Source organism: Argentina silus (assembly GCF_951799395.1).
Source record: "Argentina silus genome assembly, chromosome: 4".
NCBI lineage: Eukaryota > Metazoa > Chordata > Actinopteri > Argentiniformes > Argentinidae > Argentina > Argentina silus.
In genome coordinates, this window is record NC_139658.1 from 16,268,950 (window position 1) to 16,292,737 (window position 23,788).

The following is a 23,788-nucleotide window of genomic DNA, read 5'->3' on the forward strand; positions in this document are numbered from 1 at the left end:
GTCTATAGATATCGAATTAGAATCCTTGTGGATTGGGATTGATTTAACTTTTTCTGGAGACAATTTTCAATAACACATTGTCAGTCTTACAAAAATGACCAGTAAAAATGATCGTCATAAGGCCTATCGTCATCATCGTCTTCATCATCACAATATCTTCTTTGTCAAAATATTCAGCAGTAAACAAATCTAAACAGCAAACAATACAATAGATTGGAAGGCTGGAGGGGGATAACGCGTTGAGTCTCAAGCAGAGCTTTACCGTAAATGACGAAAGGAGAGCAGACCTTTCTTATTGGTTGCTGTTACGGAGGGGGCGGGGTATATTCAGCAAAATATAACGAGATCAAACTGAAGTTGTTGCGAGTAGTCGATCAGTGACTGAAGTGAAGGATAAAAGTTACGTAAGGTCCAAAAAAAGTGCTAAAGGTGTGTAACGTGAACGTGTTTTAGGAAATATACTACGACTTCGGAAGAGTCCATACATTTTGTATTCCACGCTTCGTTCTCAAGTTACCAATACCTGTTGTATTGAAGAAACGTTCCGGAGAATCATGCACAACATGTACATCTTGTTTTTCTTATTTGCCTCCGTCTATACTGAGTCGGTAAGTTTCTCGTTTTCATTGTATAAACTTCAGCGTAGTAAAGCATAATACATTTTAGATATGTTTGCGTAGTTTCTGATATGTCTAACGCGTTAGCCTCCATGTGGATCCTTTTATATGAGGTTCTAGGGTTATGGCTTCTAAACAAACTACTACTGGTCATCATTACATGGCCAATAGTGTATTCAGTCAGCAAACGCTAGCTTGCTAACTTATCCCTACTAGCCAAAGGACAAACTAGCTAGCTTAGCGAACTGGTTGTGCTACCTTTTGTTTAATGTTGCCGAGTAGCTAAACTGTTCTTTCATTTTCATTAAATTAGATAGCCTTACTAGCATGTTTTGTGGCCTCAGTCCTTCACACCATATCCGAGAACACTGTGGCTAGGTTTTACTGGTTCAGATTTATACAGTGAGCAAGTTTTTCTTGTTTGCTGGCGAGCTACGGTTTTAGGGGAGAGTTGGAGGCGGCCGCATCACTAGTTACTAGCGTATTGTGTACCATCCACCCTGGGGGCCAGAATGGGGGTTGAGACTCAATAATAATATTGAATACAGCGCCAAATTCTGATCTGATTACTCTCAGAATGCCGATGTAATAGTGTTGGACTGTGTTGGTTTGTGTTGACAACTCTTGAATCAAAGTTACCCAGAATAGGCCTTAGGTGTACTTTCTTGTGCAATTTCTGGGTCATGTGTTGTTCTAACACCTGAGTGGCATGACTACTACCAAGACAAGGACAACTCCTCACTCCCAGCCCAGAGGGGGAGTAGCAGCACATTGCAGATAGTCCATAGATCCTAATCCGCTGAATACAGATCTAACTAACAATCTTTACTAACTCTCTTCACACTCTGCTCGGAGCCTGCTATGAACTTTTCGGTTTTAAATATTCTAATAGGGCTGTGTAGTAACCGTATTCCAGTGCCTGGAGCAGTGTTTTGATGCTAGTGCTTTCTGCCTCCACGGGATAAATGTGGTAGGCAGCACACAGGAACTTGGCTCCTCACCCAGGTTCCAGCAGCATGGCTCACTTGGCCAACTGTTGAATCTGTTACATTCCTCAAAACCTCAGCGCTGCCCCTCTTTCATTTTTCCCTTCTTTAGCATTTCTCCTGTGGAATGTGACCTCTGCTGACCTTGACCGGCCCTCTTTGGGATTTTACACACTTGGAGGGATCTAAATGGCTGGGTCCTTTCATTAGCAACTTCCCAGCTAGTGGGGCCACAGCCTGGCTTAGATAGGCCTACACTCCACCAACATGCGCCTCTACTCTCTCACCAAACATGCCCTCTGATCATTTGTGTGGCCTGCCTTTTCTTTGTCATTCTTCTTCTTCTTCCTTTGATGATTACTAAGCCTAACTATGACAACCGTGTGTCTTTTCGTTCAACTGAACTTGACGGTGGAATGTCTGTTTTGAGTCTAAGCTTAGCTTAATTGATGCAATGTTTCAGTCAACAATGGAGCAATATACTCTTAATGTTTTTGTTTTGTATGGCACATTAAGTCACACTGTTCTTGATATCCACTGTGAACATTAGCTAAGTGTATCTGCTATCAACATGTTGCAATTGCTGGGCCCTCAGAGATTTGTAAGCCGTGGCTATGTCTTGTTGGAATGTAGGTTTTGAATTAAGCGTGAGATCATTTGCACGAGAATGAGGCTGTTTTTTTAAAGACCTTTTTTTGCCTGATGGGCTGAATTGAATGGCCAGTGAAAGGCGGTGGAGAGACCATGATAAATAGTTTCACCAGGATGCAATAATGGTTTCTGCATTGCTGTCCACTGGCCTATAAAATCCCTTTTGGAGGATGGAATGTTGGCACTGAGAGAAGGGGGTTTTGTCCACTGCTTGTATGTGCCAAAGAAGTAAAGAGTAAATACATTTTTCCCCTCTTCCCCTGCTCTGGCAGGTGAATGTCATTTAGGCCTAGCATATAACCCAAGCGCATCTCCAGGTTTTTCTTCCTGTAAGGAGGTCTTGTTGGTTTGTGGCAGAATTGGAAATAAATAAGGCCTTCACAGAACATGGAATTTGAACCACAACGTGTTTTGTTTCCTTTGGGAAATGTATAATCCAGCCCCTGGGCTTAGCTCTCTGCTTTATCATGCACTATCAGTGTTGTTCCAGGCTGTAGGCCTATATGTCTGGGAACAACACCCAGCTCCTGAATCTCCATACAGTTTGTCTTACAGTTACTCATGTTCTAAGGCAATATTATCAACAACTTATTGATCAGCTCCTTCATGCATGCATATTAGCTAAATTCAAAATCCATATCTCAATCAACATGTCCAGACTATAATCCTACAAATTATGTGGTTTGCATTGTTTAGCCTAAGCTTAAATATCATAGAAATTAGCTCATTGAATAAACTACTCACTCTTAGCCTCCATCTTTGTGTTTCTCTCATGAAGTTGCTACAAAGGGGTGTAAACCATACCAATCAAAAATCTTGCTTGGTGGAGCAAAAAAACAGAAATCAGTTTTTCCATTTTTGTCCTACCCGGCATGTAGTGGAGTGTTTTTGGAATGCAACATCTAATGAAATTGTGGGCACATTCTCCCATCGTTCAATCCAAACCAGATCGGCTAATCTCAAATTCTCCAGACCTCCTAAAGAGGCGTGAGAACAACGTGTTTTGGAGGTATGGCTAACCCTAACCCTAACCCAGAACAGCTGCTCAAGTAGAACAGTGGCTCTGATACGTGTGGGGTCTTCTCTTAAATAGACCACTGGTAGCTTAATCACTACACCTGTGTGGTCACATCTGAAGACAGGCACACTTGAGGCCTAGAGTACACTGTGAATGTCAAATGTGCAGGATACATGATTAATTCATAGCTAGAGCAAAACAGGAGGGCAAAACAACAATTTATATGGAACTAAAGTCAAGTTAGGAATGCAATCACTATGTAGGCCCAGCTACTTTACTAGTCAGTGTAATTGGGTTTTTCCAGAGCAAAATATATACATTTATGGATTTTTATGAATGATTTAAAACAATTGGCGTTTGCTGTTAATGGAGAGCCTACTGAAGTGGCTGAATTTACAAAGTAAAATTAGCTCTTTGGACTGCAGTCAATTAGCACAGTTGCTAACTAAAAGGATGTTAACTGAACGAGTTATTCGGCGTAAGGAGTCGCACAGTAAAATATTATTTACCAATAATTTATTTCACCAGTTAAAGGCTAGCTTGCATCCATGAATTTCAGAGTCGGACGTTCTAGCTAACTTTTGTCACAAGCAGCTTGGGTGTGTAGTTCCAATCAACCATGTCGGCGTGGACTGACTGTACTACGCAAGTTTGTTTACTCTGGTGAACAGAGCGGAATTTACCTCTTTGATCAAATTTGTCATGGGGAGGGCTGGGATAAACCATTACTGGAAATTGCAGTGGTTGGCAACCAGAAAGTGCAGCGGGTATTCTAGCATGTGTGTTTTAATGCTTTTCACAGTGAACAAAAATAATTCAGCTGATGATCAGTGTCACAGGTTAGTTAAACAGCAAATAACTGATATCAATATGCAGTGCACTGAACATGTACAATTCTCATTTGGCGTTGTACAAGCAACTGTGCCAAATAAATAAATGTTGCTCTATTTATCAATGGAGGCTATTTCAGGGCATTGTTGAGATGGATTTTTGCCTATTCAGCATTTCTTATGAAAATTCCTTTTTAGCACAGTTTTGTAAAATAAAAATAATAATCAGCAGATGGATGAATTATCAGTAACTAACCCTTTGTCACCCTCCGATGTCTCTCCTCAATCTAAATAAGCTTCAGTTTTAGACCGTTGACGAGGAGGAGGCAGTTCATGCCAACAGAGAAGGCATAGTGCCGCGACCATGTATAACTTTCTGATGACGGTCAGACACTGGTGCTACCAAATCAATATTCCAGGTCGCAGAGACAAATATTAATGCAAGCATTTTGGTCGCCACTTAGGAAACTGTCGGTGGTGAGCTAGCCTAAACAATAAGACTTGAATGATTGAGCTAAACCGTTCTGTTCTGGCATTTTACAAATGTAAAATCTCAGTTTCTTTATGCTGGTTAGTAGGGTGTGCCGTCTCGTGATATCACGTTGTCTGTTCACTTAGCTTTTCGCTAAGCTGAAAGAGAGATTGATTAGGGCGAGGGAGGAGGAGGAGGGAACATTGTACAGTACACTGCTCTGATCCAATCATTGCAGCAGGCACATCGCACACATCTCCCGTTCCTTTACAGACAGCTAAACCAATGGAGCAGACCTAATTGTTTTGAAAAGGAAAGGAATCCTATCCGATTACAGTTGATATCAAGGAGTTATCGTATTATGATCGTATCCGTTAAATGCCCAAAACCAGTAACGATTACTGGTTTTGTCTGAGTACTCAACACACCCCTACTAGTTAGCGATGCTTACACTGCCTCCAAAAGTGCATTTGCAACCGGCGGGGTTTGAACTGGGGACCTCAGGCATGGATACCACAGATGTAATCCTTTATACCAAGAGGACATCCTTGTGGTACAAGTGCTATCTGGGTTTAGAATTTGCAGGGAGGAAGGGCTTCAAAATCACCTCTGCTCCATTTTCCCCCCCAAGGAGAGATCTGCCATGTTGGGTGCCAATGGCCTTTTCTCACTTGTTAGAAACTCGATTCCTCTCCTCTGTCCCCAACCCGCTTCCTTCTCAAAAAGCATGGGATTAACCTAGATCTTCTCCAATGTGTTTTGAGTAGGAAGCGATTGGAGGGGATGCAAAGAATCAAGTTTGTAACAATTCAGAAAGGGCCGTAGAAATCGGTGGGGTTTGAACTGGGGGACCTCTTGCATGGATGCTATAAACCTTTATACCAAAAGGACATGCTAGTGGTACAAGGGCTATATGTGGGCCCAGAAGTCATTGACAGGACTACCTCATCGCAAGTAGAGAGTGACTCCAAATCACCTTCGCTACACAATATTTACAATGTTTGTTTACAATGCGATATCATTATAGAATAGGGTCATTGTAATACTGTGAGCCATGTAATCAGTTGGCCATTATGACTACATTTGAGGGCAGGAAATGGCAAAAGGAGATAAAGGGAGTGTTCATGTAGAAATGTACTTCTGTCAATGGAAATTGAATGAACACACCCAACCTGTTCTATTTGCTAGCGCCTTTGATCAGCATTATGAAAAAGCTAAGCCCCTGTCCTGATGAACCGTTCTATGGGACATTCAGAGCGACAACCCTATCATCCTTGTGTTGAGTGCCTCCATTGTGATGTTTCTTTATAAACAGGGCTGCTACAGTATGGCTCAGATGGACCTAGTTGGAAACAGTGTGCTATAGATAGCCAGGGTGTAGGTGGAAGGAATCTGGAGCTCTCTCGCCAGCGAGAAAGCCAGGGGGGCCCACAGCGGAGCTGCTCTCTGGTCAGCCAGCCCCTGTGTGCGTGGGCTAGTGAGACCTACAGTATTGGATGGTATGGGGGGCCCATGATGGAGCTGCTTTCTGAATAGCAAGCCCAGGTGTGCGCCTGAGAGGCAGCGGGGCCCACCACGGAGCTGTAGCAGAGATCAGTCAACACAATGCGCAGCGCAAATCCAATTGGTTAAAGTGGCAGCAGGGGGAAGAGGAAGGCAAGACTTCTAATTGTGTGAGACCTGAAAGTCCACCAGTCACGCCACTGGTAGCCTTTCCCTGTGTTAGGACGTCAGGTGGCCGGGGTAGGGGCCTTGGATATGGCCTTGACATAGTATACTGTATTCTTACTTTTTAGATTCCCAACTGTCTCAATGTAACTGTGGGACTGTCTTTAGGAACAGACGTTTTTTTGAAAGCTTCAATCCCTATGTTACGTACCTGGTAAACAATTTGTGCATCCAGTTGACCGCTGTGCTAACATTTTTAATATGCCCTTCTGAGTAATTGGCATATGGTTAAAGAATTAGCTGAGAGGATACAAATATGATATAATACATATACTGCACTTTTTTGGAAGACTCTGGCTTTGTCTGACAAAGACCACATCCTCTTTTTGTGGTTTTCAATTTATCTAGGGAGTGCTACATCCCTATAACCCAGTGTGGGTACTTTTGACTCCGTGGCGTGATTTAAATGACAGTTCTACCTGCGAACCAATGCAGGTAAAACTCCCCCATTCCCTTTTCATAGCATTTCCTGTGTTTTGGCCACTCCGCTACTATCCACTACCACCCTCACCCTCTGAGCTGTGGGATATAAATATGATGCACGTCACAATTATAGGATCTTTAAATGAGGTGTCTCAACACTACAGAGGCTGTCGGAATAGAACAGATGCTTGGCCATCAGTTAGCAGATGGGGGGGGGGGGGGGGGGAATTGTCCCTGCGTAAGGGTAAGGCAGGGCTTAGCTACCACGCTAAGTGATATGCTCTTCAGGAGTCAGTGGCATTATCAGCCTGTATAGAGGACTGCCTGACATTCTTTGGTTCAACTTGTGGGGGAGGAAAGTCAAACTTCAAACTCTTCTTTGAGGCTTCAGATGCTTTTTTGTGGCTCAATAATATTTGTGGAAACCTTTTCAATTGGTTGATTTGGGACTATTGCCTTTTCAGGTGGATGGCAGGTTTAGAACTGAGCTGATACAGCCGCGGCTTGTTTATTATGTATGTTCCTGTTCTTGCTATGAAGAGATGAGGAACAAAGTTATGAACAGACTGCAAATAATTACCACTACGAGAAAGGTGGTTTCGCAGCTCTGTTCATCAAATCTATCCAGGTCTCAATTCATGAATGTGGTTTTGTGACTCCATATCAGCTGCTGCATATGAGTTGGAATAGGCTACAATTCATAAGAGATGTCCAAAATGGTGGCCTGGATCCTCTGTGGTCTTAACAAGCCAGAGGCACCTGGTCTATTGCTCACTGGTAAATGTTCTTCTAACTGTTGCATTAGCTTGATGTGAAGTTTTATTTAGTTCCACCCACAAGCTCTGGAATTTTCCATTGGCTCCATCTAACTTTCACTAGAAGATATTCAAACAAACAGTGAAACCCCTTTTATACCCTCCGATTCTCCAGTAGCTTGACTCCACAACAACACAGCCCAAACCACTGCTGCTGCTTGATGTTCATGTTGCCCTCTTGTCAGTGTTCACATGCATGCAGGAATGCACCGTGGCTGTTCATAGGCATATCAGAGCTGTGTTTTTTGTAGCCATTGGATATGGGCGTGTGATTGTGTGAACACCAGTAGGGAGAGCCTGGGTGTTTTTCACCCACGTTGTGCTTGTTTTTGCCTTCGCTGAGTATTCTTCATATCTGTTTGACATCAATACAGCAGGAGAGATGTGGAGATCAACCAATCATTTCTCCGAATCATGTCTGATTGTTTAAGAGTGGCCCAGCTTGTTGAGACCTGTCTCATAGGCTGTATGAAGCTTAGTAGTGTAGTGCTAGCATCTCAGCCAAGAGCCACAGGCAGTGTGTAGCTACTGTAGGCACTAGCAGTGTGTGGAGCCATACTTTTTAAGGCTTTGATGCTTTTTTTATGATTCACCTGGTGAAATGAGTATTCTGGCTTGTCACAGCATGCCACATTAGGATTCATTTGATCTGCAGTGAGGAAATCCCCCCCCCCGCCCCGCCGAATGGTTATGACGGTAACAATGGTTCTAGCCAAATTCTGAACAGATAATAGCCACACATTGGAAGCTTCTGACTACAACAATGGTGTTCACTTTCCTTCCTCTAGTCAAACGGAACTTAAAGAGGGGATTAACCGCAAACCACATTATTTAAAACAAAGTAGGCTTATTTCAATTAAACTGCTGGAGGCCTTAGCCACTGACAGAGTTACCATAGCAGCCAACTCTTAAAATGAAGACTTTTTAAAACTCAGATGGTAGTCAATGAGACTAAACACATGACGTCACAAAGCGGCTGTGGTGCAGGGGCACAATTCCAAAATGTGTTGCCAGTAGTTTATTTTTGATAAATGGAAGATTATAATGTTTAACTGAAACGCTTTACCTTATTTCATGCCTTTTCTAAGTGTTCTGGGTCTCCCAGCAGCCTTGAGCGGCCATCCAGAACTGATAGAAACCTCCCTCCCCTCCTCGGCCTAGGATCAACAATGAATAATGCATGACTGTTTCTTTAATCACAGACAGACGGCTCACATATTTTGGCCGGCCGAGCCAGGTGTTATCCAACTGGCAGACCCTGTCTGGTGTCTTGTTTCGCAGTCAGTCGGCGCTAACAGCTAACCCAAGCCAGTGTGATGAGATCTGACATGGGCCTTAGTACAGGGCCCACAGACTTAAACCCTCCAAACACGCTGACTACCTGAGGAATCCTCTCCTCGGACCCCAGGCTTAGTGATTTAGCTCCCTTCTGTTTGCTAACATGTTAATGGGTTGGAACAATTGCCTTGCTGTTATCTCATTCACTGTGCTTACTTGGCAAATGGTCAAGGAGATTGTGTTAATGTGATTTAGGGAAGGTTGATGCCATTAGACTGTTAAAACGCTCATGATTAGCTTCATTTTGGAAAGCTAACTCTACGAGTGTTGGTGGGGTTTGTTCAAGCGGATTAAGTAGAGGTTGGTAGGTCAAAGACGTGCATATCTGGTCCTTGGGGGACATTCTGGTTTATTTAGGGGTTCCTGAACTGTTTTATCCTTTCAAATAGCTATAGATTCCTGATTGAATCAACTACTGAGTTAGCGGATGTTAGCTTAGAAGGGCTTGTCTGCTATACAATGGACCAACTCACCAAGCTAATGATGGTATGATGCATCAGTTTGTCTGAAATGAGTCACTCCCTACCGTACATGAGTCAGGAAAGAGCACTAAGTCACTTCCTGTGTCCGCTAATGAGAATGCAAGTGTTTTTCAATGGAACATAAAAAATAGGCAGATAATAGAAATTGATAAAAAAAAAAGTGTCACAGTTGGTTTAAAAAAAAAAAACAGCTAGAAAAAAACAGGTTGGGCTTTCAAAGACTCCTCCAGAGTGGTGAAAATCTTTGTCACATGTTGTACGTGGCAATCTGTGACAGTGGGCGGCAACAACCCCCCATCCGTGGTCAGTAAAACAATGGTAAACGGTGACCAAGCAGCTCCTTCAACAACATAGAGGTAGACATGAATTAATTTATAGCATTGTTAGAATTTCGAAATTACAAATAGATCGCCAATGTACTGCCAACTAGAAGGTAGATTTCCCCCTAGGCTACTATTTAGGAGGACATAAAGGCACAGATACCATTCTGCCAGTGCAGGTTGTTCATCAAAAATAGTTATTTTTCTCTTCAAAATAAGAGTACTGCCCTTTAAACAGTTAAGATGCAAGTCATGCTGAACAGTTACCAGATAACTGACAGAGTGCACATTGTGTCCCAGTAGTAGCCATTAAATCCAAACCTACAGACCGTGACCATCATTTCTTCAGTGATTTTTAGCACAGTGTTGCCTGTGCATTATATCTCTTTCATTGTACCAATTAGACAACATAGGGCACTCATTGGACTATAGAGACATATTATTACAGTATTAGACTATCATGAAATATTATTGTTGTTGATTTAATCATTTTCCGAAATGTTTTCAATTATTATAAAAGGTTACCCCGAAGGTTTTGAAGAACCGGTCTGCTATTGTTGTCCAATGAGTTCTTGCCATACCAGAAATGCCTCAATAAACAGAGGGTCTCAGTTTCAACCATATCTGATGACGGTAGTCATGATGGTAATTGTGAGAGTACATTAAGAGTAATTACACCGATGATTACACAAATCCGGTGTAAGAACTAGCAAATACAATTTCCCAACTGTGCAACCACTATTTAACAATTGCAAATAATATTGCATTATTTCACATCAGGGTTAATATTCAAAGCAATTATATGGGCATTTATAGAGCATTAATAACTGGCTCCTGATTGTAAGCTCTCTATTTGGCAAGCACCAAGTGAATATCGATCAGTCTAAACTAATGATTGTAACTGATTATAAGTGATCAGTTAACTAATTATAAACCCTTAAGTGTAATGTGGTTTTATTTCTAGGTTGAGCAGCTACTGCTGTTCCAGTTGAAATATGACATTTTGTGTTTGGTAAATGGCAACTTTCATTTCAGGTAACACGTGTCATGTGCAATTTCATTGCGCATGAATTTGCTTTATGCTTCTGAAACCCTCTTATCTTTTGGACCTAGTCAAGACTACAGCTCTAGCAAAAATGTCAGACACACCCTCAAGTGTGTTATTGCTCTTATACAACAGTTTTACACTTTTTGTGAGAGAATTCTTCTTGTTACATTGTGCGCAGTGGTCAGTCAAATAGAGTAGTGAAGAAGTTTTACTGTTGTTTAATGTTATTTGAGCACTGCTGGAATGCACCTTTTGAACCAATCAGGTTGTTCTACTAAGAGTTGCCCGATCTAATCAATGTATAACAGACCTACCATAAACTCATGGTTATCAAGAAACCACACTAGCCTGTGTCATGAAACAGTTACACACCTCCAGTAGGGTTAGCACGGTAACTATTGCCCTGTATAAATGTTCTGAATTCATAACTTTGCGGTTGAAATTGCCCCCATTAAACGTTTATAAAATGTCACAAAGCTAGCTTGAGATACAGCTAGGGAGAAGAACCGGACGATACCAGCTTTGTTTTTACTGTTAAACACCTTTGTCTCGAACACACCCTTAGTTTTTTATTCGTTTCCTGTAAAGTGCATTGTGATGCATGACATGCTATACAAATAAAGTCTCAGTTGGTTTGAATAAAGTCCTTTTTTCCTTGAAATTCATGATTCTATAGAATATTAGATTTTTTTAATAAAGCAACCCTATGTACAGTATCTGTCTGTATCAGTACATTTCCTCTAAGTACTGTACATTCTGACCAGCAGGTGAGGGAGACGGAGACATGGATGCCCATGAAGACAACTCAGAAAGCGGAGGTGTCACACGATGACCTGATCTCGTCCGGAGACTCCCTCAACGGATCAGACTTTGGCTTCCCAGATGACGATGAGGACGATGACGACCATGGCCCATTCTACACTGATGATGATGACGATGATGACGAAGACTATCACAATGAAGACATCTTCTCTGGCTCTGGGGATGGAGGTAGGTTTAGAATAAAAATGCAGTTTATAGTTTTTAGATCTTTTTTTATTAATAAATGTTATTTATATCTTTGAAATGTCATTAAATGCTTTTGTAGTTTTACATTATTGTATTGTTAACCATTGTTATATTTTCTCTCTACAGTACCAAGTGTTACAATCAAAAATGCCATGCCATCGTCAAAGGTGAGATTTTGCTCTTGACTACTTAATGAGAGTAGAATTAGTAGAATTCAGAATGTATTTTTGTCATAGATGTAATCATAGATTGATGTTATAACAATATCCTTATTACCCCCGATGCTTCTTCGTAGCCCAACGTTAATGACAACAAGATTCCAGATCTGGACAATAGGCCCAAACCCACGGTCAATGAGATTGAGCTGGTTCAGAAGAATGAGGTGCCAGTGCGGGCGGGGCCCCAGCCAGAGGAGCACCCATCCAATGTCCTGATGTCCCACGCAGAAGATGAGAGCGTTTTCAACAAGACTGAGGTCCTTGCAGGTGAGACAACCGCATAGTTGTTTTATGTAACATAAGTCTGTAAAAAGGTAGTAAAAGAGGGACTGTACTGGCTGATTTGGCTCCCCCTCATTTAAAAAAACGTCCAGAAAATAAGAGGTAGGATGGTTTGTTTCAACAGCAAGGAAATAAACATTTATTTCACTTGACAAATGGGGATGTCTTGAAAATCCATCTCCACCTGTGCTACACCATATATAGAACACTGTCTCATTTGCTCGCCTCAAAGTTCATAATTCGGTACACTTTAGTCAGCCTGCGCGAGCAGCAGGCAGCCTGAGGGAGAATTCAAAGTTGGGATTCTCAGAAGTACAGGAATGACTTTAAAAGGAAGCAGGAACTTGCAGCAGTGAGTTCAACTTTCAAGATTCTCCACGGTATGACACATTATTTGACTCGCATCTAACGGTATCCGCTATGACTCCAAAATGGAACAAATTGATCAAATAAAGACGTGCCTCTCTCATACTTTTCACAGCCATGGACAGCGTCCTGAGAAACCAGTTCTGGAACTATCAACCAGCGCTTGGGTAGTTTTGCTTTAATATGGCAGTCAATACGAATAGAACTAACAACCAGAGAACGCCTTAAATTGTACTTGACAACCAGTGTTAGTAAATGTAACATTTAGTTGAAAATGTGATGGTTTGGGAGTATAATCTGTATAAAAATACTGTGGCTTTGACCATGTCAGACCACACATTATGGAATGAAAGGGTAGATTGCCGAAGATGGCTGTAGTTTTCTACTCATTTTATGTGATGGTTTTAAAAAAAAAAAATGTCCAATGCATCATTACACCTCCTTTTTCTATGCCAGTGGTAATCTAACAAAATGTCACCAGCTGATGTCCGAAATCATACCGGAAAGTAGGGGTGAAACGATACATCGATCATGAAAATGTGTCAATTATGAACACATTTTACGAGATCACCTCTGAAAATATAGGCCGTGGCTCACGCTGGTCTGAACTCAGAACATGTATAAACAAAACTAGCAAGCTAGCCACATCCGTATTATCTAACAAGTTGACGTTTTGATGTGTAAGTTAATCAGATATTGATTATGGGGCAGTTAGATGGTATATCCTAGTGATCTATCCTTTCCTTCTGAGGTTACAAATGTGCAACCTCCACTTTTTAAGCCTTCATCAGCGAATAGGCTCTCTTGTTGAAAGCGTTTTTAACATAAAAGAGGCAGCCTCTAGGGGGTCAATTCACTTTCACTTGCAGCTGGGCAGTGGACAGAGAGATGCAAGGTCCCTAGGTGGGCCATCTTTGCTGCTCATTCACATGAAAAAAACGTACGTTTTTGGAGTGGCATCGCTTCCATTAATTAACAATTGAGTAAGAGGTGCTACCGAGGCTTCCCTCCTTCCTGCCAAACATGCACACGCTTAGCTGTCATGACGGAGAAACTCTCAAATCTAAGACCCCTCCGCTCTCGGTTGAGCGAGAAGTGTCTAGCCGGTGCTCCAGCTTGCTTGTCTGTTAAAGCCCTTAAGCTCAAATGTTGCTTTCTCAGCCATAATCCATATGATAAGTCTTATGTGGTTCTGCCTGTTGTGTCTTTCAGCTGTGATTGCAGGTGGAGCCGTGACGCTGCTCTTCGCTGTCCTCCTCATCCTCCTGCTCATCTACCGCATGAAGAAGAAGGACGAGGGCAGCTACGACCTGGGGAAGAAGCCCATCTATAAGAAGGCTCCAACCACAGAGATCTATGCCTAGAAAGGCTAGTCCCTCAGCCTGATCCCCCTCCCTGTTGTCGGGCCAGTGGCCCCCCCCAGTGCTTATCAGACACCACCCTCTCCTCACACCTGTCTGCATACCTACTGAACAGCCAGGAAGACTCTGTGAGAGAGAGACAACTATCACACTAAGACTGCTGCCACCTCTTTCAACACCAGTTCTATAAGGTTGTTTGCCAATTTGAAGCCACTCAACTGTGCGTTTGTCCTCATTTTACAAGGCAGAGAATGTGAGGGGTCCATTTCAGCTGTCAAAACAGTGCCGTACAGAAATGTTATATTTTTTCCCCCAGTTCTTTTGCCCATGTATAAATAATAACCTGTCAGTTGAGAAGTGCAGAGAGGGATGTACATCTCCCCACTCCTACCCGGCCCTCTGTTTATCACACACTTCTACTCAGCCAGGTCACATGGTACAAATATTAATATTTATTTTCCTTCCCCTGACTCTGAACCTATAGGTTTCCATACTGGTGTCTATACTGGTGCTACATGAGTCTGTGTTACTGTAGCATTTCCTTTTAACTTTTGTTTAAGAATCCCTGTGCAGTGAAATTGTGGCAGTTCTTTTTTCCATTTAAAAAAAAAAAAAAGAAAAAAGAAAAAAAAAAGAAAAAGGAAAAAAAGTGAAAAAATGAACAAATTAAGTATGTGAATTTCTGATTGATAAAAATAACTGTGCTGGAGACCCTCATCATAGCAAAATGGCTGATGTTTGGACCCTCCACGGGTGTGTATGAGTTTATTTGGATGAGACTCAAATGTACATGTTGTTGCTGGAAGATAGGAAGACACGCCCACATTCCACTCACAAACCACTCAATCATGTGTAAAAGGAGCAACATGACAACAACATGTTAGATACCTAGCTAGTGATCTCTTATAAAAGGCATGTCAGGCCTTACCTTGGAGTGCTTTTTCCACTACACTGTTTGAACAGGTTTGTGGCATCTTGCTGTTGTCACTGCACATGCTGTTAGCTTCCAGGGATGTGTACATAGCCATTGGAATAAAATGTTCAACTTGGTACTTAGCCATTTCTTGGCAGACGTTTATTTACCAAATATTTAAATGCCAAATAGTTTTGTTTTGTTTTTTTATCTTCCCAGTTTTTTTTCAGTGTAACACGATTACTGTAAATGCTTGGAATGAATGGTTTCTTCAAGCCTAAGAAGCCCATTTGGGAAACATATTTTAACTACCAATGCTAGTACTAACTTCTTTGTCTGTTTTCAGTGTTTTTTTTAGTAGATTTCTTGTTCAATTTTGGTATTAATTTAACTGTCAAATATTTTATTGCCTTTCAGGTTGGGGCTCCCCCTCTAAGCTGTTGTATATGTGATACATTTTATATACACTAGTTCAAGATTTTCAGAAGCAAATAGTTTTGAAACAGTTGTTTTGTTTTTCTAAGAGTTTCTATATCTTTTAGACCTTTTTGAAGCGGTATGTATTTATGTTTTGTAGAAGGATTGCTGTCGTCATTTGCATGGGGATTAATCTGCTGCTTTTTATCACAAGAGATGTGAATCACCAATCGAGTGGAGAAGTCAATGAATCATTGGTTTCTGCATGCAGGTTCTGATTTATTTGGAAATAAAGCTATTTTTATGCACATTAACATGTTCAATGGATGGAACATCTCGTCTTTTTCAGCACTTTAACTGTTTCGCATTTTGTCTTATCTTTGGTGGGCTGAAACTGCAATACTCAATTATCTGAGTATGTTATACATTCACACACCATGTATGAGCACACATGCATGTAGCCATTTCAGTTGATGTTATCAGCCGATCTTCATAATGGAGTTTCACAGCACCTGTGCTTATTAACAAGTGTACAGAACACACTCATGATGTCTGACACAGCAACTCCATGACATGATACTGATACATGATAATGCCCTGCTTCTCCCAGCCTCTGGAGATGGTGAGGGAAACTCCCAGTAAGGTTGGTTGTGAGGGCTGTGTTGTACTGGGTGTTAACCACCAGTGAGGTGGATTGTTAGGGTTGTGTGTTAACCACCAGTGAGTGGATTGTTCTGTGTGTGTGTGTGTGTGTGTGTGTGTGTGTGTGTTCAGTATCAGTGAGATGGATTAGAGTTGTGTGTGTTGACTACCAGAGAGGTTTGTTGACACCCAGACAGAACAGGGAGGCATGTTGCTGCCTGTTGGTGCTACTGGGAACCACATACTGTATTCATGTCAAACATACTACTCACCTACTAGTACTCACATTCATGCATTACACCAGCTAGTACAAACAACTTTGTGTGGGAAGGTGAGAGATTCAGTGATTGTGGGGTTTATGAATTGAATCAATGTTAGAGTAATAGGGTTTTGTTATCTTCAAAAAGCAGTAGCAGTATCATCTTATTATATAAGGCTTGTGTTCCGCATTTACTACAAACAGCGCTTACAGTTTTTCTCGATAGCTGGAGCACATTTCTTGAAAAAGTCTTGTACTTTTCAAAACTGTTAACATTCCCTAAATAGTTAACATGTTTACCATGACCCCACAGTTAGTTTGTAAGATGTACTCTTAAAACTTGCACTATTTGCTTTTGTGACATGAACTGCATCAGTTTCATTTGTCATCTAAAGGAAAAGTTTATTCCATTAATTTCATAATGACAAACTAAACAGTAACTATAACCCCTAATATGCATTGTGCAGGTTGGCCAACTTTCAATTGAAAACAATGGTGTAAGAATCACTCAGCAGAAAAACTTTGTACTATACTGTATATATGTTTTGTAGTACTGCTTCTGTTACAGCGAATATGCATGCTTACTGTAAATATACATCTAATTCAGATTTTCAGAACCAAGCAGATAGTTACAACAACAATTGCATGACTGTCTGTTGAGCAATTCAAGTTTACGGAGAAGATGGAGAAGAGATTCACTATAATGAGAGAAATAGCTACATGCTGCAAGGAAATAATTCAGTTTTGTTTGTCAACACTTACCCAATAGATTGTTGTGTCTTATATAGAGTGTTGTTTTAACTATTTTCATTTAGTGTGAAAGTAATGAGAAATGAACTGTTTTGCTGAAAATGTTACTGTTGTGCTCATGTATGTTATTGTGGTGGGCAACTTCAGCTTCATACAAATGGACAAATACAAAACTCTAGACATTGGGTTATTTCTTCACTGAAGAAGTATGCATAGGATGCCATTTCAGTTTTGTTGTGATAGTTTTGGCACAGCACAGCATTTGATATGAAGAAAAGGGGTTATGGGAATTTCCAAAGCGCATACAGTACTGCCAGGAAATGTTTGTGATCCAATCCATCACCCCCAGCCACTGAACCATTATAACATAAGAAATATAATTGCTTACAAGTATTTCCACATCTTTCTCAATGCTTTGAACTTGAAACCCTTGGGCAGATCGGAATTTACTTGTTGTGTCTCCTGTATGTAAAACTATCGCTGTAAAACCATTTAAATCCTTTGAATTTAGTTCCTTGTATATGTTATTGTATTGTTTCCATACAATAAGTTGTCTCTGTATCCGATACATTTGCATTTGAGGAAGATGGAAAGTCATAGATGGATTGGAAACAGGAATATTATATACCAGCTGTTAGATTTACATTTCCCACGTGTTTCATTATCTAGACTGAATGGCATTCATAGATTTTTGAAACCTAATCACAGTTAAATGGTTCAACCAGAAAATTCTTGACGTTTTTTTTTTTCGTTTTTTTCTGGTAGTTTTATCTACCGGCACCAAGAGGCTGAACTCTGATGTACTGTTCTCTTTTTTTCTATAGATTCAGCAGCTGACCTTTATGTTTTTCGGCCTGGCTAGCTGCTGCTGGTTACACACACAGGAAGTCAGGGTTAAAGGAGATGAGAAACTGCCAGAGGTCAAAATAAAGATGCACTCCAGGAGATTAACTCTGATGTGGAAGTTCATATTTCATCCTTACTGACTTGTCATCTGTCAAACTGCAGGCCACCAACCACCAGCTCAACCACATCAGATGGGGTTTGTAATAAACATTGAGATACATCTTCTGTAGATAGCTGTAGCCATCTACTGTAAAAACATTGTTGCTAACTGGCCAGATGTTAATTTAAACTCTCAGAGCAGCGATTGGCTAGATACATTGTTGTGATTGTATGCTAATTGTCAGCCGATAGAAAACCTAAAATAGAGCTGACATTATCATATCAAACATGTGAAGTGACATGTCTGTTGTTCTACATTATATATATATACATATATATATGTATATATATATATGAAATATATTTCTGCAGGAGTTGCTTAAATTTACTTTAAAGGTGCAATATGTAATATTCAAGCTCTCTAAAAGCTTCCTAATGGTCGTAATGACTATGTTTAATCGGTAGCGATCAGGGAATGAGATCCCTTGAAAGATATATTTCATTTACGACTGCTGTTTTGGTCCCGAAAAGCACTTTATAAAATGGAGTGTCCTACTCGACACTCTGTTTGTATACAAACATGTTGTTACTGGCCAGGGGTGTTGTAGGGGAGTGGACACACTGATTTTCCCCTTTCTGTCTCTGGTAGCTGCCTCTTCGAATTGTGAACGCATGCAGAAACACAACAGCTAATGTCGGATACTGCTAGTCCATTTCAGGGGATTATATGATTATTAGGGACAATGTTGTGGTTTGGAACTTTGAACTGAATTTTGAAGAATAATACAAAGGTACAAATGTATTTTAAACCAATATGTATTAATTCTCGCAAAATTACCTCCCTGTCAAAGTGACATTATTGACAGACAGGCAGGGAAATGATGGGTGGAGTATTTCAGCAAGAAACTTTGAAAAGGTGTTCTGCTAAGTCTATGGGATTTTCAATGGGATGAAGGAGAAGTAACACCACCGCACACTCCTTCTCAGATTAACTCATTGGTGTAAGCTGTAATTACCCACTGGTTGTGGTGGAGGGGCTTAGTTTCCATGGCAACAACAAACTGGACAGTGCTAAAGGGACGATACACCAAGAGTCTTGGGGGGGAGGGGGGCATTGGGCAGCAGATAGCTAATGGCAATTAAACAGATGAGATCCACATGGCCAGTATTAGCGAGCTAGCTACTCTCTCTCCCTCTCTCTCCCCAGTGTGGTTGCCTGGGTTGCCGGCTGAGTTCTCCCACAGTCATAGGCAGTCTTTTGTCTCCATGCAAAACCCAAAATTCCACCCAACCTCTGACACAGCCAGAGACACATTCCTTTCCAAGCAACAATGAGGGCTTTTGTGTGCACGCTGCCTGTGTTTTCTTTTCATTTTTTATTGCTTTAGAACTTCTGCACAGAGAATTTAATCATCTCTCTGGTGGTTTTGCTCCATTTGAAAAAGCTTGACGGCAGCTGGACTGTGGGTTGTAAGGACAAAATAAACCAAATGTCTTTGAGGCACCTGACTTTATCTGTTATTGAATTTGTCATTAAAGCCTTGTCATTGAAAATATGAGAGAGAGTGATACTCTCAAAATGGATCCACTGTAAATCTGTTGTCTTGCGCCTGTTTGAACTCTCTTGTACTCAAGAACAAAGGCAAAAAAACCACTTACATAAGACTGGATATACAGGGGTCTCTGCTTTTAGCTTCTTTCTTCTTCTTTTTTTACAATGGTAGTACAAAGTAAAGAATATGACAGCAGAAAAGTGTGCATTTTAAATGTCAGTGTTTTGCCTAAAGTTCTCAGGGAGGCCATATTCTTCATAGCTTCTAGCTTCTAACTTCTGAAAGGGACATGTTAAAGCCTGTCATCGTTTTTAGGCAGTTGTTAGGAATAGCTAGGCTAGATAGGTATAGAGTGCAGTTTAGACAGTACATTGTCACATTTCACACTCCACACCTGGGGAAGTGGGCAGTTGAGGCCAGGACTCGGTGCGGAAGTGGCAATGACAAAATGTTGGTGAATGCCGCCACTGACACATGGGTTGCCGGATTTCTTTTCTTATCTTAAATTGGACATATTCTTTGGGATTATTTGCATGTTAGGAATTATCATTTGTCACCCTGTGAACCACCATCATCGGCTCGGGCTGGCCGACTGTGGAGTCTTGTATGAACTTGCCCTGCATCCTGGTAAGTAGCCAATTGCCGCCCCAGGTAACATTTCATCCAAGATGGTCTGCATACTCTTACGACTCAAATCAAAACATACATGTCGGCTAGTTTACCAAGCTTCTAGACTAGTGGAGTTCATAACACAGTTCACTTCCAACATATTGAACATTCTCTTGCAACGTCCAAGAACTGTCACAACTGTATGAGTTTATTACCCAGGTAGTGGGTTCTGAAACATTTTAGTTTGAACTCAGTTACAACGTCAAGTTGCTTTGGTTTCAACCGGCTTTAATTGGAAGCACCTGCTCAGCAGTGGCCACCGTTTAATCTCACCTTCTGCGTACCAGCAGTGGTTACGGTTCAATCTCACTTTCTGTGTACCAGCAGTGGTCACAGTTTAATCTCACCTTCTGCGTACCAGCACTGGTTACGGTTTAATCTCACTTTCTGTGAAGCAGCAGTGGTCACGGTTTAATCTAACTTTCTGCGTACCATGAACAACTCTTGGTTTAATCTCACTTTCTGTGTATCATGAATGACTCTTTAATCCCACCTTCTGCTTACCATGAATGACTCTTGGTGGAATGATATATTCCACAACACATTAGACCTACAAATCAAAGGTTTTACAGGGTGGACTACAGGGTGGACTACAGTCTACTAGACTGCTACATTGTTTTGCTTCAGAAATCAAAAGCACACATGCTTTATTTCTTGACTCCATCAATATGCTATTAAATATTTCCACATCCATGCCAGTATTGGGCAACAGGCTTTGCTATTTGCTATTTTCATGCTTATTGACTAATATTTAATGTGTAGCTTAATATATCATGGCATTGTTTTTACACGCAATAAATGTGGATTCTTTGTGCTGATATGACTCAGACACTGACTCCGACACTGTGTTATTTGTTAATTCTCAAAGACCTTTCTATCCTGCGCAAAAAGAAGCGCAAAAAGAGGTGGACACATTAAATAACTTGTGTGCCTCACTCATATCATTTTACAATAGACTGTGATTTGGAAGGGGGGAAATCCAGGTCAGAAAAACTTTACCTCAAATTAAATCACACATTTGCTAGACTTAATAATTGAAAACAAAGGAAGTGGGAAAATTAATGCGTCATCAAAAGAGAAAATCTGGCAAAGAATCACCAACTCAATAAATGTCTCCAATCAAAAACAAATAAAATAAGGAAGGTTGCTCATTTAAAACGAGCTAAAGATAAATATTCAGTACTCTTCACTCTGCATGAAAGTGAAACTGGTGGGGGATTGGAGGTGAGTGAAATCCTGAATGAATGCAAGGAAAAGGCCAGCAAATGGCCAACAACATCATATGGTTTGGGCTGTTTGTATACCCTTTACTTCATTATAAGCTTAACCCTCAAACTACCAACAGGGGTCTGGCCAGACCACAAATGGTACTTTTAGGGTGTAAACACACATATATACAGTATATTCTAAGCTTCCAATTACTCATGCATTTGTCAAAAAACATGTCCCCAACAACTCCAAACCATTTTATTTTGTGTCAAGTATTAATTTGGTATTCAGAAACATTAACATTAAATTTTGGCATGTATAACTAATCTTGCACCCCATTTAGGGCCCCCTTTGCTCCCATTGGTTTTATCTTATGTGTGTAAATTGGTTTTAACTACAGAGCGTACCAGTGATGAGTCTGAACCATTCCTCCTGTGCTCAATTGCCGACTGTCTCAAAACCAAAAGCAAATTTTACTGCGTCAAAGATTTCTAAAAAAATCATAACGCTGTAGATGGCAAAATCTTAATCAAGTAATTGATTGAGATGGTCGGCAATGGAATGGAAATCATGGGAAAAGCTCTGGTCCCGAACCCCAATGCTAAATCCAGAATGGCGTGATTGTCAAATCTATATTTCTAATACACTACAAAACTGTAACAAGTCCTATATATTCTATTTTATTGGTAGCGTCTTTGTCTGGCTATAAAGCAATTGCAATGCCATGTTTGGTGCAGCACATCCTAACCTGGTACAACCTTTCCAGGGGCATATGTGCATAAGTCTTTTTGAAAATTCAGGCGTGAGGTGCGATTATTGTATTAACATATTTTGTGAAGACGATACACCACTCTCCGCGAGCCAGGCGCAGGTGGAGCGCAGAGGTGTTTGCTCACCTTATCGTCACTTCTGAAAATTGGCCAAGAGAGCAAGTCGGGCTCAAACCTCAGATTGCGTTTGCGTATCTGCTTGCGCCCGTTTGAAAATCACACTGTTTATTCTTGCACTCATACACATGCGGTGATTATAAATATTCGATGAGGTTTCTGAGTAGCTCAGCACGAACTCGCCATCTAGGGCCTCGTCTACACTTGACACTTAAATCAAACTTCTGTTATTCGAAAATGATGATCAGATTACACAGTGGATCCACACCTGCTATTTAACATGCAAAAATGTGTCTCTTAAAGGAGCAGTCCAGTGAAAACTGGGATTTATATAAAATCTTATTCACATTTGGACCAAGGCAGATGGCATCACCAAAGTATGAAAAATCGATATTATTGCTGTGTCCGGTCAGCTTTATCTTCCTGAGATCTGTCTTCCTGAGATCTGTCTTCCTGAGATCTGTCTTCCTGAGATCTGTCTTCCTGAGATCTGTCTTCCTGAGATCTGACTTCCTGAGATCTGACTTCCTGAGATCTGACTTCCTGAGATCTGACTTCCTGAGATCTGACTTCCTGAGATCTGACTTCCTGAGATCTGACTTCCTGAGATCTGACTTCCTGAGATCTGACCTGACGTCACATTGTCGTCGCTCATTAACATCAGCCAATAACGTGTTGATCTCAGTTTTCTAATCCCTCCCATGATTGCCACAAAAAAACAAGGTTTTCTCCAGGTGGATTAACACAATTTTGGTCCACTAGCTACTTGTAAACTACATCATGCAAAATGCTAACGTTATGCAAGTAAACAAGCAGCTTTGAAAAGAAGCATATAGCCATGTAATAAGTGAAATTAATAATATTGGTGCAGACACAATGTGTCTTTGTGCGTCCGGACCTGTCATTTAAAAGCGAGCTCCGTGTTCGGTGACTCAGTTTGCATTTAACTGTCAAGTATAGTATAGTCAGGGCCTAGGAGAACACAAAACAGCTGTGGATCTCCCGTTAGGATGACTAATGTTGACCACCCTCCCCACTCCTTGATTTTTCACAAATAATGAATCGATGCATATGCAAAACATTTTGTATTGTTCTGTAATGAACTGTAATGGATAATCAGCTTCTATGTGATTGGCGTGAATGCATAAATTCTGTTTTGTATCTGTAAATTAAAGGGTTACTTGATGAGTACCGTTTTTGGATCGAAGAGGCTACTGCTGTTTTGTCCACTCTAAACAAAACACTGATGCAAAAAGTGATTGAAAGGAAATTAGGCTAGTGGTAAATGAGATAGGATTGTTAATACCATTAACTAACCATTTAACTTATTGATCAGTATATTGCAGAAACATTGTCCAACTCTGTTCAGAAAAGGAAGAAATTAATCTCCAGACCCAAAAGAGTTTGATAGTTGAAAAGTCGTGGTTTCAGTAGTGAGATGTAGACATGAACAACAGCACTACAACTTGGCTGTCAACTGTTTTCTTGGCGTATTCTCATAAATCATAAACTAGATCTTAAGTAATACAACACCCAAGGTAGGATCGCCACCTACTGGACCTTTCTGGTATCACATGTAAG

At 40.9% G+C, this 23,788-nt stretch overlaps 2 protein-coding genes across 3 annotated transcripts in view; both read left to right on the plus strand.

The window, feature by feature from the left end:
- Positions 1-379: 379 nt before the first annotated feature.
- Positions 380-15,611, plus strand: sdc4 (syndecan 4). 2 transcript variants are annotated; one of them, XM_083668760.1, is made up of 5 exons: positions 380-608; positions 11,493-11,718; positions 11,863-11,903; positions 12,032-12,221; positions 13,815-15,611. In XM_083668760.1, exons 1-5 carry the CDS (start codon positions 555-557, stop codon positions 13,964-13,966), a joined length of 663 nt encoding a protein of 220 aa, XP_083524886.1. In that variant the 5' UTR covers positions 380-554; the 3' UTR covers positions 13,967-15,611. The 2 variants fall into 2 exon arrangements, with proteins under 2 accessions (XP_083524886.1, XP_083524887.1); XM_083668761.1 differs by having other exon boundaries at positions 11,496-11,718.
- Positions 15,612-19,951: 4,340 nt separating this feature from the next.
- The window catches only part of oser1 (oxidative stress responsive serine-rich 1), a 31,041-nt gene continuing 27,204 nt past the window's right edge, over positions 19,952-23,788 (plus strand). Inside the window, exon 1 of the mRNA XM_083668874.1 lies at positions 19,952-20,069. Within this exon, the coding sequence (XP_083525000.1) occupies positions 20,049-20,069 (21 nt within the window). The 5' untranslated portion in view covers positions 19,952-20,048. The remainder of the gene's footprint in view (positions 20,070-23,788) is intronic.